General features: G+C 34.4%; 1 protein-coding gene across 1 annotated transcript; it reads right to left on the bottom strand.

The window, feature by feature from the left end:
• Positions 1-13,549: 13,549 nt before the first annotated feature.
• Positions 13,550-17,134, bottom strand: LOC102217214 (thymidine phosphorylase-like). The gene is made up of 4 exons (XM_005813615.2): positions 17,104-17,134; positions 13,967-14,090; positions 13,698-13,900; positions 13,550-13,582 (listed from the first exon to the last, which is right to left on the bottom strand). The coding sequence occupies exons 2-4, from the start codon at positions 14,082-14,084 to the stop codon at positions 13,550-13,552; spliced, it is 354 nt and encodes a 117-aa protein (XP_005813672.2). The 5' UTR covers positions 14,085-14,090; positions 17,104-17,134.
• Between the last annotated feature and the right edge of the window lie 270 nt (positions 17,135-17,404).

Genomic DNA, 17,404 nt, shown 5'->3' with positions numbered 1-17,404 from the left:
ACATCAAAAATCTACAAAAATAACACATGCTATACTATGACGTCAAAAAACGACAAAAATGACACATGCTATACTATGACGTCAAAAACGACAAAAATGACACATGCTACACTATGACATCAAAATCTACAAAAATAACACATGCTATACTATGACGTCAAAAACGACACATGTATGACGTCAAAAATGTACAAAAATGACACATGCTACACTATGGCGTCAAAAATGTACAAAAATGACACATGCTATACTATGACGTCAAAAATGTACAAAATGACACATGCTATACTATGACGTCAAAAATCTACAAAAATGACACATGCTATACTATGACGTCAAAAATGACACATGCTATACTATGACGTCAAAAATCTACAAAAATGACACATGCTACACTATGACATCAAAAATCTACAAAAATAACACATGCTATACTATGACGTCAAAAACGACAAAAATGACACATGCTACACTATGACATCAAAAATCTACAAAAATAACACATGCTATACTATGACGTCAAAAATGTACAAAATGACACATGCTATACTATGACGTCAAAAATGACACATGCTATACTATGACGTCAAAAAACGACAAAAATGACACATGCTATACTATGACGTCAAAAATGTACAAAATGACACATGCTATACTATGACGTCAAAAATGACACATGCTATACTATGACGTCAAAAATCTACAAAAATGACACATGCTATACTATGACGTCAAAAACGACACATGTATGACGTCAAAAATGTACAAAAATAACACATGCTATACTATGACGTCAAAAAACGACAAAAATGACACATGCTATACTATGACGTCAAAAATGTACAAAAATGACACATGCTACACTATGACATCAAAAATCTACAAAAATAACACATGCTATACTATGACGTCAAAAAACGACAAAAATGACACATGCTATACTATGACGTCAAAAACGACAAAAATGACACATGCTATACTATGACGTCAAAAATCTACAAAAATGACACATGCTATACTATGACGTCAAAAATCTACAAAAATGACACATGCTATACTATGACGTCAAAAAACGACAAAAATGACATATGCTATACTATGACATCAAAAATCTACAAAAATAACACATGCTATACTATGACGTCAAAAACGACAAAAATGACACATGCTACACTATGACATCAAAAATCTACAAAAATAACACATGCTATACTATGACGTCAAAAATGTACAAAAATGACACATGCTACACTATGACATCAAAAATCTACAAAAATAACACATGCTATACTATGACGTCAAAAAACGACAAAAATGACACATGCTATACTATGACGTCAAAAATCTACAAAAATGACACTTGCTATACTATGGCGTCAAAAATGACACATGCTATACTATGACGTCAAAAATCTACAAAAATGACACATGCTATACTATGACGTCAAAAATGACACATGCTATACTATGACGTCAAAAATCTACAAAAATGACACATGCTCTACTATGACGTCAAAAACGACACATGTATGACGTCAAAAATGTACAAAAATGACACATGCTACACTATGACATCAAAAATCTACAAAAATAACACATGCTATACTATGACGTCAAAAACGACAAAAATGACACATGCTATACTATGACGTCAAAAATGTACAAAAATGACACATGCTACACTATGACATCAAAAATCTACAAAAATAACACATGCTATACTATGACGTCAAAAAACGACAAAAATGACACATGCTATACTATGGCGTCAAAAAACGACAAAAATGACACATGCTATACTATGGCGTCAAAAAACGACAAAAATGACACATGCTATACTATGACGTCAAAAATCTACAAAAATGACACATGCTATACTATGACGTCAAAAATGTACAAAAATGACACATGCTACACTATGGCGTCAAAAATGTACAAAAATGACACATGCTATACTATGACGTCAAAAACGACACATGTATGACGTCAAAAATGTACAAAAATGACACATGCTACACTATGACATCAAAAATCTACAAAAATAACACATGCTATACTATGACGTCAAAAACGACAAAAATGACACATGCTATACTATGACGTCAAAAATGTACAAAAATGACACATGCTACACTATGACATCAAAAATCTACAAAAATGACACATGCTATACTATGACGTCAAAAAACGACAAAAATGACACATGCTATACTATGGCGTCAAAAAACGACAAAAATGACACATGCTATACTATGGCGTCAAAAAACGACAAAAATGACACATGCTATACTATGACGTCAAAAATCTACAAAAATGACACATGCTATACTATGACGTCAAAAATGTACAAAAATGACACATGCTACACTATGGCGTCAAAAATGTACAAAAATGACACATGCTATACTATGACGTCAAAAACGACACATGTATGACGTCAAAAATGTACAAAAATGACACATGCTATACTATGACGTCAAAAATCTACAAAAATGACACATGCTATACTATGACGTCAAAAACGACACATGTATGACGTCAAAAATGTACAAAAATGACACATGCTACACTATGGCGTCAAAAATGTACAAAAATGACACATGCTATACTATGGCGTCAAAAATGTACAAAAATGACACATGCTATACTATGGCGTCAAAAATGTACAAAATTGACACATGCTATACTATGACGTCAAAAACGACACATGTATGACGTCAAAAATGTACAAAAATGACACATGCTACACTATGACATCAAAAATCTACAAAAATAACACATGCTATACTATGACGTCAAAAAACGACAAAAATGACACATGCTATACTATGACGTCAAAAACGACAAAAATGACACATGCTACACTATGACATCAAAAATCTACAAAAATAACACATGCTATACTATGACGTCAAAAACGACACATGTATGACGTCAAAAATGTACAAAAATGACACATGCTACACTATGACATCAAAAATCTACAAAAATAACACATGCTATACTATGACGTCAAAAACGACAAAAATGACACATGCTATACTATGACGTCAAAAATGTACAAAAATAACACATGCTATACTATGACGTCAAAAATGTACAAAAATGACACATGCTACACTATGACATCAAAAATCTACAAAAATAACACATGCTATACTATGACGTCAAAAAACGACAAAAATGACACATGCTATACTATGACGTCAAAAATCTACAAAAATGACACTTGCTATACTATGGCGTCAAAAATGACACATGCTATACTATGACATCAAAAATCTACAAAAATAACACATGCTATACTATGACGTCAAAAAACGACAAAAATGACACATGCTACACTATGACATCAAAAATCTACAAAAATAACACATGCTATACTATGACGTCAAAAAACGACAAAAATGACACATGCTATACTATGACGTCAAAAATCTACAAAAATAACACATGCTATACTATGACGTCAAAAAACGACAAAATTGACACATGCTATACTATGACGTCAAAAATCTACAAAAATGACACTTGCTATACTATGACGTCAAAAATCTACAAAAATGACACATGCTATACTATGACGTCAAAAATGACACATGCTATACTATGACGTCAAAAATCTACAAAAATGACACATGCTCTACTATGACGTCAAAAACGACACATGTATGACGTCAAAAATGTACAAAAATGACACATGCTACACTATGACATCAAAAATCTACAAAAATAACACATGCTATACTATGACGTCAAAAACGACAAAAATGACACATGCTATACTATGACGTCAAAAATGTACAAAAATGACACATGCTACACTATGACATCAAAAATCTACAAAAATAACACATGCTATACTATGACGTCAAAAAACGACAAAAATGACACATGCTATACTATGGCGTCAAAAAACGACAAAAATGACACATGCTATACTATGGCGTCAAAAAACGACAAAAATGACACATGCTATACTATGACGTCAAAAATCTACAAAAATGACACATGCTATACTATGACGTCAAAAATGTACAAAAATGACACATGCTACACTATGGCGTCAAAAATGTACAAAAATGACACATGCTATACTATGACGTCAAAAACGACACATGTATGACGTCAAAAATGTACAAAAATGACACATGCTACACTATGACATCAAAAATCTACAAAAATAACACATGCTATACTATGACGTCAAAAACGACAAAAATGACACATGCTATACTATGACGTCAAAAATGTACAAAAATGACACATGCTACACTATGACATCAAAAATCTACAAAAATGACACATGCTATACTATGACGTCAAAAAACGACAAAAATGACACATGCTATACTATGGCGTCAAAAAACGACAAAAATGACACATGCTATACTATGGCGTCAAAAAACGACAAAAATGACACATGCTATACTATGACGTCAAAAATCTACAAAAATGACACATGCTATACTATGACGTCAAAAATGTACAAAAATGACACATGCTACACTATGGCGTCAAAAATGTACAAAAATGACACATGCTATACTATGACGTCAAAAACGACACATGTATGACGTCAAAAATGTACAAAAATGACACATGCTATACTATGACGTCAAAAATCTACAAAAATGACACATGCTATACTATGACGTCAAAAACGACACATGTATGACGTCAAAAATGTACAAAAATGACACATGCTACACTATGGCGTCAAAAATGTACAAAAATGACACATGCTATACTATGGCGTCAAAAATGTACAAAAATGACACATGCTATACTATGGCGTCAAAAATGTACAAAATTGACACATGCTATACTATGACGTCAAAAACGACACATGTATGACGTCAAAAATGTACAAAAATGACACATGCTACACTATGACATCAAAAATCTACAAAAATAACACATGCTATACTATGACGTCAAAAAACGACAAAAATGACACATGCTATACTATGACGTCAAAAACGACAAAAATGACACATGCTACACTATGACATCAAAAATCTACAAAAATAACACATGCTATACTATGACGTCAAAAACGACACATGTATGACGTCAAAAATGTACAAAAATGACACATGCTACACTATGGCGTCAAAAATGTACAAAAATGACACATGCTATACTATGACGTCAAAAATGTACAAAATGACACATGCTATACTATGACGTCAAAAATCTACAAAAATGACACATGCTATACTATGACGTCAAAAATGACACATGCTATACTATGACGTCAAAAATCTACAAAAATGACACATGCTACACTATGACATCAAAAATCTACAAAAATAACACATGCTATACTATGACGTCAAAAAACGACAAAAATGACACATGCTATACTATGACGTCAAAAACGACAAAAATGACACATGCTACACTATGACATCAAAAATCTACAAAAATAACACATGCTATACTATGACGTCAAAAATGTACAAAATGACACATGCTATACTATGACGTCAAAAATGACACATGCTATACTATGACGTCAAAAAACGACAAAAATGACACATGCTATACTATGACGTCAAAAATGTACAAAATGACACATGCTATACTATGACGTCAAAAATGACACATGCTATACTATGACGTCAAAAATCTACAAAAATGACACATGCTATACTATGACGTCAAAAACGACACATGTATGACGTCAAAAATGTACAAAAATAACACATGCTATACTATGACGTCAAAAAACGACAAAAATGACACATGCTATACTATGACGTCAAAAATGTACAAAAATGACACATGCTACACTATGACATCAAAAATCTACAAAAATAACACATGCTATACTATGACGTCAAAAAACGACAAAAATGACACATGCTATACTATGACGTCAAAAACGACAAAAATGACACATGCTATACTATGACGTCAAAAATCTACAAAAATGACACATGCTATACTATGACGTCAAAAATCTACAAAAATGACACATGCTATACTATGACGTCAAAAAACGACAAAAATGACATATGCTATACTATGACATCAAAAATCTACAAAAATAACACATGCTATACTATGACGTCAAAAACGACAAAAATGACACATGCTACACTATGACATCAAAAATCTACAAAAATAACACATGCTATACTATGACGTCAAAAATGTACAAAAATGACACATGCTACACTATGACATCAAAAATCTACAAAAATAACACATGCTATACTATGACGTCAAAAAACGACAAAAATGACACATGCTATACTATGACGTCAAAAATCTACAAAAATGACACTTGCTATACTATGGCGTCAAAAATGACACATGCTATACTATGACGTCAAAAATCTACAAAAATGACACATGCTATACTATGACGTCAAAAATGACACATGCTATACTATGACGTCAAAAATCTACAAAAATGACACATGCTCTACTATGACGTCAAAAACGACACATGTATGACGTCAAAAATGTACAAAAATGACACATGCTACACTATGACATCAAAAATCTACAAAAATAACACATGCTATACTATGACGTCAAAAACGACAAAAATGACACATGCTATACTATGACGTCAAAAATGTACAAAAATGACACATGCTACACTATGACATCAAAAATCTACAAAAATAACACATGCTATACTATGACGTCAAAAAACGACAAAAATGACACATGCTATACTATGACGTCAAAAACGACAAAAATGACACATGCTATACTATGACGTCAAAAATCTACAAAAATGACACATGCTATACTATGACGTCAAAAATCTACAAAAATGACACATGCTATACTATGACGTCAAAAATGACACATGCTATACTATGACGTCAAAAATCTACAAAAATGACACATGCTATACTATGACGTCAAAAAACGACAAAAATAACACATGCTATACTATGACGTCAAAAACGACAAAAATGACACATGCTATACTATGACGTCAAAAATGTACAAAAATGACACATGCTACACTATGACATCAAAAATCTACAAAAATAACACATGCTATACTATGACGTCAAAAAACGACAAAAATGACACATGCTATACTATGGCGTCAAAAATGACACATGCTATACTATGACGTCAAAAATCTACAAAAATGACACATGCTATACTATGACGTCAAAAATGACACATGCTATACTATGACGTCAAAAATCTACAAAAATGACACATGCTCTACTATGACGTCAAAAACGACACATGTATGACGTCAAAAATGTACAAAAATGACACATGCTACACTATGACATCAAAAATCTACAAAAATAACACATGCTATACTATGACGTCAAAAACGACAAAAATGACACATGCTCTACTATGGCGTCAAAAATCTATAAAAATGACACATGCTACACTATGACGTCAAAAACGACAAAAATGACACATGCTACACTATGACGTCAAAAACGACAAAAATGACACATGCTACACTATGACGTCAAAAACGACAAAAATGACACATGCTACACTATGACGACAAAAATGACACATGCTACACTATGACGTCAAAAACGACAAAAATGACACATGCTACACTATGACGACAAAAATGACACATTCTATACTATGGCGTCAAAAATGTACAACAGTGACACATGCTATACTATGACGTCAAAAATGACACATGCTACACTATGACGTCAAAAATGACACATGCTACACTATGACGTCAAAAACTGACAAAAATGACACATGCTACACTATGACGACAAAAATGACACATGCTACACTATGACGTCAAAAACGACAAAAATGACACATGCTATACTATGACGTCAAAAACTGACAAAAATGACACATGCTACACTATGACGTCAAAAAACGACAAAAATCACATGCTATACTATGACGTCAAAAAACGACAAAAATGACACATGCTATACTATGGCGTCAAAAATGTACAAAATGACACATGCTATACTATGGCGTCAAAAATCTACAAAAATAACACATGCTATACTATGACGTCAAAAACCGACAAAATTGACACATGCTATACTATGGCGTCAAAAATGTACAAAATGACACATGCTATACTATGGCGTCAAAAAATGACAAAAATGACACATGCTATACTATGGCGTCAAAAATGTACAAAAATGACACTTGCTATACTATGGCGTCAAAAATGTACAAAAATGACACATGCTATACTATGGCGTCAAAAAACGACAAAAATGACACATGCTATACTATGACGTCAAAAAACGACAAAAATGACACATGCTATACTATGGCGTCAAAAAACGACAAAAATGACACATGCTATACTATGACGTCAAAAATCTACAAAAATGACACATGCTATACTATGACGTCAAAAATGTACAAAAATGACACATGCTATACTATGACGTCAAAAATCTACAAAAATGACACATGCTATACTATGACGTCAAAAACGACACATGTATGACGTCAAAAATGTACAAAAATGACACATGCTACACTATGGCGTCAAAAATGTACAAAAATGACACATGCTATACTATGGCGTCAAAAATGTACAAAAATGACACATGCTATACTATGGCGTCAAAAATGTACAAAATTGACACATGCTATACTATGACGTCAAAAACGACACATGTATGACGTCAAAAATGTACAAAAATGACACATGCTACACTATGACATCAAAAATCTACAAAAATAACACATGCTATACTATGACGTCAAAAAACGACAAAAATGACACATGCTATACTATGACGTCAAAAACGACAAAAATGACACATGCTACACTATGACATCAAAAATCTACAAAAATAACACATGCTATACTATGACGTCAAAAACGACACATGTATGACGTCAAAAATGTACAAAAATGACACATGCTACACTATGGCGTCAAAAATGTACAAAAATGACACATGCTATACTATGACGTCAAAAATGTACAAAATGACACATGCTATACTATGACGTCAAAAATCTACAAAAATGACACATGCTATACTATGACGTCAAAAATGACACATGCTATACTATGACGTCAAAAATCTACAAAAATGACACATGCTACACTATGACATCAAAAATCTACAAAAATAACACATGCTATACTATGACGTCAAAAACGACAAAAATGACACATGCTACACTATGACATCAAAAATCTACAAAAATAACACATGCTATACTATGACGTCAAAAATGTACAAAATGACACATGCTATACTATGACGTCAAAAATGACACATGCTATACTATGACGTCAAAAAACGACAAAAATGACACATGCTATACTATGACGTCAAAAATGTACAAAATGACACATGCTATACTATGACGTCAAAAATGACACATGCTATACTATGACGTCAAAAATCTACAAAAATGACACATGCTATACTATGACGTCAAAAACGACACATGTATGACGTCAAAAATGTACAAAAATGACACATGCTACACTATGACATCAAAAATCTACAAAAATAACACATGCTATACTATGACGTCAAAAACGACAAAAATGACACATGCTATACTATGACGTCAAAAATGTACAAAAATGACACATGCTATACTATGACGTGAAAAACGACAAAAATGACACATGCTCTACTATGGCGTCAAAAATCTATAAAAATGACACATGCTACACTATGACGTCAAAAATGTACAAAAATGACACATGCTACACTATGACATCAAAAATCTACAAAAATAACACATGCTATACTATGACGTCAAAAACGACAAAAATGACACATGCTACACTATGACGTCAAAAACTGACAAAAATGACACATGCTACACTATGACGACAAAAATGACACATTCTATACTATGGCGTCAAAAATGTACAACAGTGACACATGCTATACTATGACGTCAAAAATGACACATGCTACACTATGACGTCAAAAACGACAGAAATGACACATGCTACACTATGACGACAAAAATGACACATGCTACACTATGACGTCAAAAACGACAAAAATGACACATGCTACACTATGACGTGAAAAACTGACAAAAATGACACATGCTACACTATGACGTCAAAAACGACAAAAATGACACATGCTATACTATGACGTCAAAAACTGACAAAAATGACACATGCTATACTATGGCGTCAAAAACTGACAAAAATGACACATGCTATACTATGACGTCAAAAATGACACATGCTATACTATGGCGTCAAAAATGTACAAAATGACACATGCTATACTATGGCGTCAAAAACTGACAAAAATGACACATGCTATACTATGACGTCAAAAATGACACATGCTATACTATGACGTCAAAAACTGACAAAAATGACACATGCTACACTATGACGACAAAAATGACACATGCTACACTATGACGTCAAAAACGACAAAAATGACACATGCTATACTATGACGTCAAAAACTGACAAAAATGACACATGCTACACTATGACGACAAAAATGACACATTCTATACTATGGCGTCAAAAATGTACAACAGTGACACATGCTATACTATGACGTCAAAAATGACACATGCTACACTATGACGTCAAAAACGACAGAAATGACACATGCTACACTATGACGACAAAAATGACACATGCTACACTATGACGTCAAAAACGACAAAAATGACACATGCTACACTATGACGTGAAAAACTGACAAAAATGACACATGCTACACTATGACGTCAAAAACGACAAAAATGACACATGCTATACTATGACGTCAAAAACTGACAAAAATGACACATGCTATACTATGGCGTCAAAAACTGACAAAAATGACACATGCTATACTATGACGTCAAAAATGACACATGCTATACTATGGCGTCAAAAATGTACAAAATGACACATGCTATACTATGGCGTCAAAAACTGACAAAAATGACACATGCTATACTATGACGTCAAAAATGACACATGCTATACTATGACGTCAAAAACTGACAAAAATGACACATGCTACACTATGACGACAAAAATGACACATGCTACACTATGACGTCAAAAACGACAAAAATGACACATGCTATACTATGACGTCAAAAACTGACAAAAATGACACATGCTACACTATGACGACAAAAATGACACATTCTATACTATGACGTCAAAAAACGACAAAAATCACATGCTATACTATGACGTCAAAAAACGACAAAAATGACACATGCTATACTATGGCGTCAAAAATGTACAAAATGACACATGCTATACTATGGCGTCAAAAAACGACAAAAATGACACATGCTATACTATGGCGTCAAAAATGTACAAAAATGACACTTGCTATACTATGGCGTCAAAAATGTACAAAAATGACACATGCTATACTATGGCGTCAAAAAACGACAAAAATGACACATGCTATACTATGACGTCAAAAACGACACATGTATGACGTCAAAAATGTACAAAAATGACACTTGCTATACTATGGCGTCAAAAATGTACAAAAATGACACATGCTATACTATGACGTCAAAAACCGACAAAAATGACACATGCTATACTATGACATCAAAAATCTACAAAAATAACACATGCTATACTATGACGTCAAAAAATGACAAAAATGACACATGCTGTACTATGGCGTCAAAAATGTACAAAAATGACACATGCTATACTATGACGTCAAAAAATGACAAAAATAACACATGCTATACTATGACGTCAAAAAATGACAAAAATGACACATGCTCTACTATGGCGTCAAAAATCTATAAAAATGACACATGCTATACTATGACGTCAAAAACTGACAAAAATGACACATGCTACACTATGACGACAAAAATGACACATGCTATACTATGACGTCAAAAACGACAAAAATGACACATGCTACACTATGACATCAAAAATGTACAAAAATGACACATGCTACACTATGACGTCAAAAACTGACAAAAATGACACATGCTACACTATGACGACAAAAATGACACATGCTACACTATGACGTCAAAAACGACAAAAATGACACATGCTATACTATGACGTCAAAAACTGACAAAAATGACACATGCTACACTATGACGACAAAAATGACACATGCTACACTATGACGTCAAAAACGACAAAAATGACACATGCTATACTATGACGTCAAAAACTGACAAAAATGACACATGCTACACTATGACGACAAAAATGACACATTCTATACTATGACGTCAAAAAACGACAAAAATGACACATGCTATACTTTGGCGTCAAAAATGTACAAAATGACACATGCTATACTATGGCGTCAAAAAACGACAAAAATGACACATGCTATACTATGGCGTCAGAAATGTACAAAAATGACACTTGCTATACTATGGCGTCAAAAATGTACAAAAATGACACATGCTATACTATGGCGTCAAAAAACGACAAAAATGACACATGCTATACTATGACGTCAAAAACGACACATGTATGACGTCAAAAATGTACAAAAATGACACTTGCTATACTATGGCGTCAAAAATGTACAAAAATGACACATGCTATACTATGACGTCAAAAACCGACAAAAATGACACATGCTATACTATGGCGTCAAAAATGTACAAAATAACACATGCTATACTATGACATCAAAAATCTACAAAAATAACACATGCTATACTATGACGTCAAAAAACGACAAAAATGACACATGCTATACTATGGCGTCAAAAATGTACAAAATGACACATGCTATACTATGGCGTCAAAAAACGACAAAAATGACACATGCTATACTATGGCGTCAGAAATGTACAAAAATGACACATGCTATACTATGGCGTCAAAAATCTATAAAAATGACACATGCTATACTATGACGTCAAAAACGACAAAAATGACACATGCTATACTATGACGTGAAAAATCTACAAAAATGACACATGCTATACTATGACGTGAAAAATGTACAAAAATGACACATGCTATACTATGACGTCAAAAACGACACATGTATGACGTCAAAAATGTACAAAAATAACACATGCTATACTATGACATCAAAAATGTAAAAAAAAGACACATGCTATACTATGGCGTCAAAAATACATTAGTTGCAAATAAACAAATGATTAAATTTATTTTCACAGTAATAAAATAAACATTTTACTGGCTAAAATAACAGCATTCCTTTAATGAACACTTGATTATTTGCAGCAAAGGATTGAAGCATGTCTGCTCAGATTATCATCTCTGCGTTGGGCTGATCTGGTGATTTATTGTGTTCTTTTGGATTAACATTCAATAATTTCATTATCAAAAGGAGTTCAATTGTTTTGTAGGCTAAAACTGTTGCGCTTGGAGTTTTGGGTCAAACTTATTTTGAAGGTTTTTTCCCATCTTGTTTTGTATAGTTTTGGTGTAATTACAGTTCTGAACTTGTTGTTCTTTTAGTAAATGACCTTTTTTTGAGTCTCCAGTTACCGATTAGTCGATTACAAAATTTGTTATTTCAATAACCAATGAATCACAATTAATTCAATTGATTGTTTCAGCCCTAGTTTAAAGTCTACTACATGAAACGCCAGAGTGACCAGAGTTCCCTCATCAGTGCTTCCCCTCCCCCACCTGTTGCCTACCCTAAATATAAAGTGTCATTAGAGGACAAAAAAAGGGAAGGACTCCTTATTGAATCGTTGTACCAGTAACTATTTAAGGTTTTCCAGTAAAAACGCTGAGTGGGTCCAGGTGTTACCTTACAGCCACAAGCCGCCAGCGCCGGCGCCAGCACCAGGCTCACTTTGTCCCCCACGCCTCCCGTCGAGTGTTTGTCCACCATCAGCCTCTTCCAGTCGTCCGGCCACCTCATCACCTCCCCAGATGCCATCATCCCCCGGGTCAGCGTGCGAATCTCCGCGGCCACCATCCCTCGCTGCCAGATCGCCATCAGCATGGCCCCTTAAGGCAGAGGCAGAAATGAAAGCCGCTCGGCTTCAGTTTGGCTCTGAATCGAGCCGTTCCTACCGATCTGGCAGTCCTGCATCCGTCTGGTTGTTACAGACTCGATGAAGAATTTGATCTCCTCATCGGTCAGCTGACCTCCGTCCCTCTTCTTCCTGATCAGATCTACGATGGACGGCATGGCGACCTGGAGAAACACGAATATTCAGCTAGAATATTTACGCTTGGATGTGTTTATTGAGGCAACACCAACTTTTTATTGAGTTTTAATTGGGGCTGAATGATCAAAGAATGACATTATAACATAATAAAAACCTTGAAAAATTTAATTTTACACTATTCCCTAATATTACAAAGTAGATGAGCTAAAATAATGTTTTCCATTTGTCAGATTGTAGTATTGTTTTGAAGTGAAGTTTATTAGTATAGTACATGTCAGCAACACGACAATTTAAATTGTTTTACATGATGAAAACATAGATAAAGAGAAGTTATAATCCAGAATTAATATATTTTCTAGTTATATTGGATCAAATTCAGCTCTAAATAAATGGTGTTTTTAGCCTTGATTTAAAGGAACTCAGTGTTTTGGTTGTTTTGCAGTTTTCTGGTCGTTTGTTTCAAATTAGAGGAGCATAAAAACTGAAAGCTTATTCTCCATTTTTGGTCATTTATTTAATCTCTTTTGGTGATTAAATAAATTATTTTTTAACTGAATTGAATAGAAAAAATACTTAAATTTAGTTGGTACTACTACATAAAAAACAACCTAGTTTTTGTGTCTAAAATGCAGATTTGCCTAGTTTGAGGCTCTTTAACTCAAAAATGAATAAACTTTATCATTTAAGTGCTTGTTAAAAAGTCACACAGACGTTGTTGTTGCACAACCCGCCCTCTCTCTCTCTACTTCCTCTTCTGAGAGGGGAGATGTGCTACCAGCTCTCCGTCTAACGGGTTAATTGAGTTTCCTAAATCTGCCGGGATTTACCCTGTCCAGAACTGAAGTAAACTCTGTTTAAGCTGGCATCGAGAAACAATTCGCCTGGTTTTCTGACGGCCTACATCCAGGTGTCCCACCCTTCTTCCCTCTGTGAATTAGCCAGACTGAGCAGCCTGCAGCCAACTAGTTTCACAGAGCACACCTGTTAACGGTCGCTCCTTCTCTATTTTACAACTTGCATTTGTTATTGAACCAGGTAGGTTTTAGTGACTCAGCGAGTCCCAAGGATGATGTTTTAAATATGGGCTACCAGCAACCTAAAAACATTTTTCACTTCTTCCTCTCCAGAATCAAACATCATAGCTATTTTACAACCATCAAAGAACTTTAAGGTGACTCATTAACTGAATGTCCACAACATCTTTTAGATTTTCTTTATGCTAAATATTTTATTAGTAAGGCATTTTTGCAAGGGTCAGTACAGCTTAATTCAGTAGCAGAAATAATCAAATAAGTAAAATCAGTCATCTAGTCTATCTTTCCCTACTGCTGACACTGAGAACTAAAAAAGGGAACCTTTGAGAGAGACGGACGGAGTTTGGCGTTTCGAACCCCAGACCTGGCTTGATGATGATGAAGATGTTGCAGCAGGAGGAAGATGTTGATCGACGAAGGCAGGATCTCTGTAGGTCTGATGAGTTTCTTCTCCGCATGGATGGTGAGGTCACACAGGACTTGGTGCTGGCAGGAAGAGTCTGAAGCTCCTTTCATCTTGTCTCACAATCTTCCGGGTCCGTTGAGATGTAGACGCGCTGACCTCATGGAAGGAAGGCACCAGTTCTTCTTCTTTGTTCTTTGTCTTTCCCTTTATCTTCTTCTTTGTCTTTGGGGTCTGAACCCAGCCGATGAGAGAAGTGCGATTTGAAGCCACAGGTTGTAGGGCTGACGGGTTGGTCCCCATGGCCGGACAGTCTTCGGCTCCGTGGCCCCGGCTCTTCTTCAGCTGCAGAGTTCTTTGTCCATCTGGATCTCGGCTCGAAGCTGCCTGGAGGATCCAACCAAAGGTTCCTCTTTTGGTGCGTTTGCATTGGCTAGCACTGATGCTGTGTTTATTTCATTGACTGTCTGATCAGACAGATGATCTCATATCCATCACTGTCTTACAGACATTATGTCCTGCTGTCTGTGCTAATGTCTCAGGGTTGCTCAACCTCCTACATCCATTACCTGCACAACCTTTTCTTTGAAAAGTTTAAGTTGTTCAACAATCTGTTTCTAAATAAAGCGTTGATCATCTCTGCTCTCCTGTTAGTTCCCCTTTTTCTCTTAACCTTTCACCTTTCACCTACCATCTACCTCCAACACATCAGTGATGTTTAATTGCAGTTACACCTTTTTACACCATTTCAAGTTCAATGTCAAAATCACATTTATAAATTATTTAGCTTCTCTGATTTAGCATTCATTTATAATTTTATGATAACCATAACTTATTAGTTACTCTTATTATAATCTTAATTTGAGTTATTACAGATGTTTCCTGAGAATATAATCCATGATTCTAATTATTTGATACCAAAGTTTTTTACTTATTTTACTTGTATTTCCACAAATGTAAGTGTAAGTATTCTTACAAGTAAACCAATATTAATATAAGTATTTTACTTTGAATCATATCTAATTACTCAAAATGTTTAGACTTTATTCTTTAAAACTTTCATGCTTTGAAATAAGGAATAGTCTCAACTGTTTTTATAAATCTTCCTCTTTTTCCAGGAAACCTGCTCCTCCTGTTCCATGTCTCTCTCTGTCTGACTATAATTTCTTATGATTAGATAGAAAAAAGAAATACAATTAAAGCAAAGTTTGCAGGAAACAAAAACAACACACACAACCAGATTGATCTTATTGAAGTTTAAGTCTACTGTTGGGTCTTGATGTCACTTGTGTGATAAATTTTAAAGGTAACTTTATGTATTGTTACTGTTAAACTAAATTCTCCAGCATGGAGAAGTGGGATGATCTCGGGTTTTCTTGACAACGATAAATCATTTAACTGAAAATCTGCTACAAATAAGCAGATTTTCTGCCAGTTTATTGTCTCCTCAGCAGTAACAACTTTTTATTTTACGACTAATCTTCAGCATCATTAACCAACCAATAAAATCTGCTTTAAATTGAGAAATAAATTATTTAAATGTAGCTCTTAGCTGGTCATAAAAGTCAGTGAGTGAGGCGTCGCGCAGCAGATGGATCCTACCTGTTCTGCAGTCGAAGTGGCGTTGACCTGTTGGCAGAATGACCCACCTGCAGGTCGGGGCGCCGTCAGCCAATCAGACAGCAGGGGGAGGAGCCAATCGGTTTACAGGAAACTCCTGGGTCAAGTTGAAGTTCATGTTGTGGTTATCTCGGTTTTGTTTGCAGACTGTCGTGTACCTTCATGTCAGGATATGCAGTTTGGAGAAATACCAAACTAACTCGCTTTAAAAACAACGAATAACAAGAAGTTCATACAGAAAACTTCATTAATCTGACCAGAATATTTAAGATTTTACAGAAAA

This window comes from Xiphophorus maculatus, chromosome 17 (genome assembly GCF_002775205.1).
Source record: "Xiphophorus maculatus strain JP 163 A chromosome 17, X_maculatus-5.0-male, whole genome shotgun sequence".
Taxonomy (NCBI): Eukaryota; Metazoa; Chordata; class Actinopteri; order Cyprinodontiformes; family Poeciliidae; genus Xiphophorus; species Xiphophorus maculatus.
The sequence above is the reverse complement of the archived record's forward strand: the minus strand, read 5'-3'. Positions and strand labels throughout refer to the sequence as shown.

What these genes read in the sequence shown, in the direction of transcription:
- LOC102217214 (XM_005813615.2), bottom strand. Translation starts at nt 14,084, where the DNA reads ATGCCGTCCATCGTAGATCTGATCAGGAAGAAGAGGGACGGAGGTCAG. An exon ending in GATGCAGGACTGCCAGATCG is followed by an intron (nt 13,901 to 13,966) that starts GTAGGAACGGCT and finishes CTCTGCCTTAAG; the next exon opens with GGGCCATGCTGATGGCGATC. An exon ending in TGGCGGCTTGTGGCTGTAAG is followed by an intron (nt 13,583 to 13,697) that starts GTAACACCTGGA and finishes CTTTATATTTAG; the next exon opens with GGTAGGCAACAGGTGGGGGA.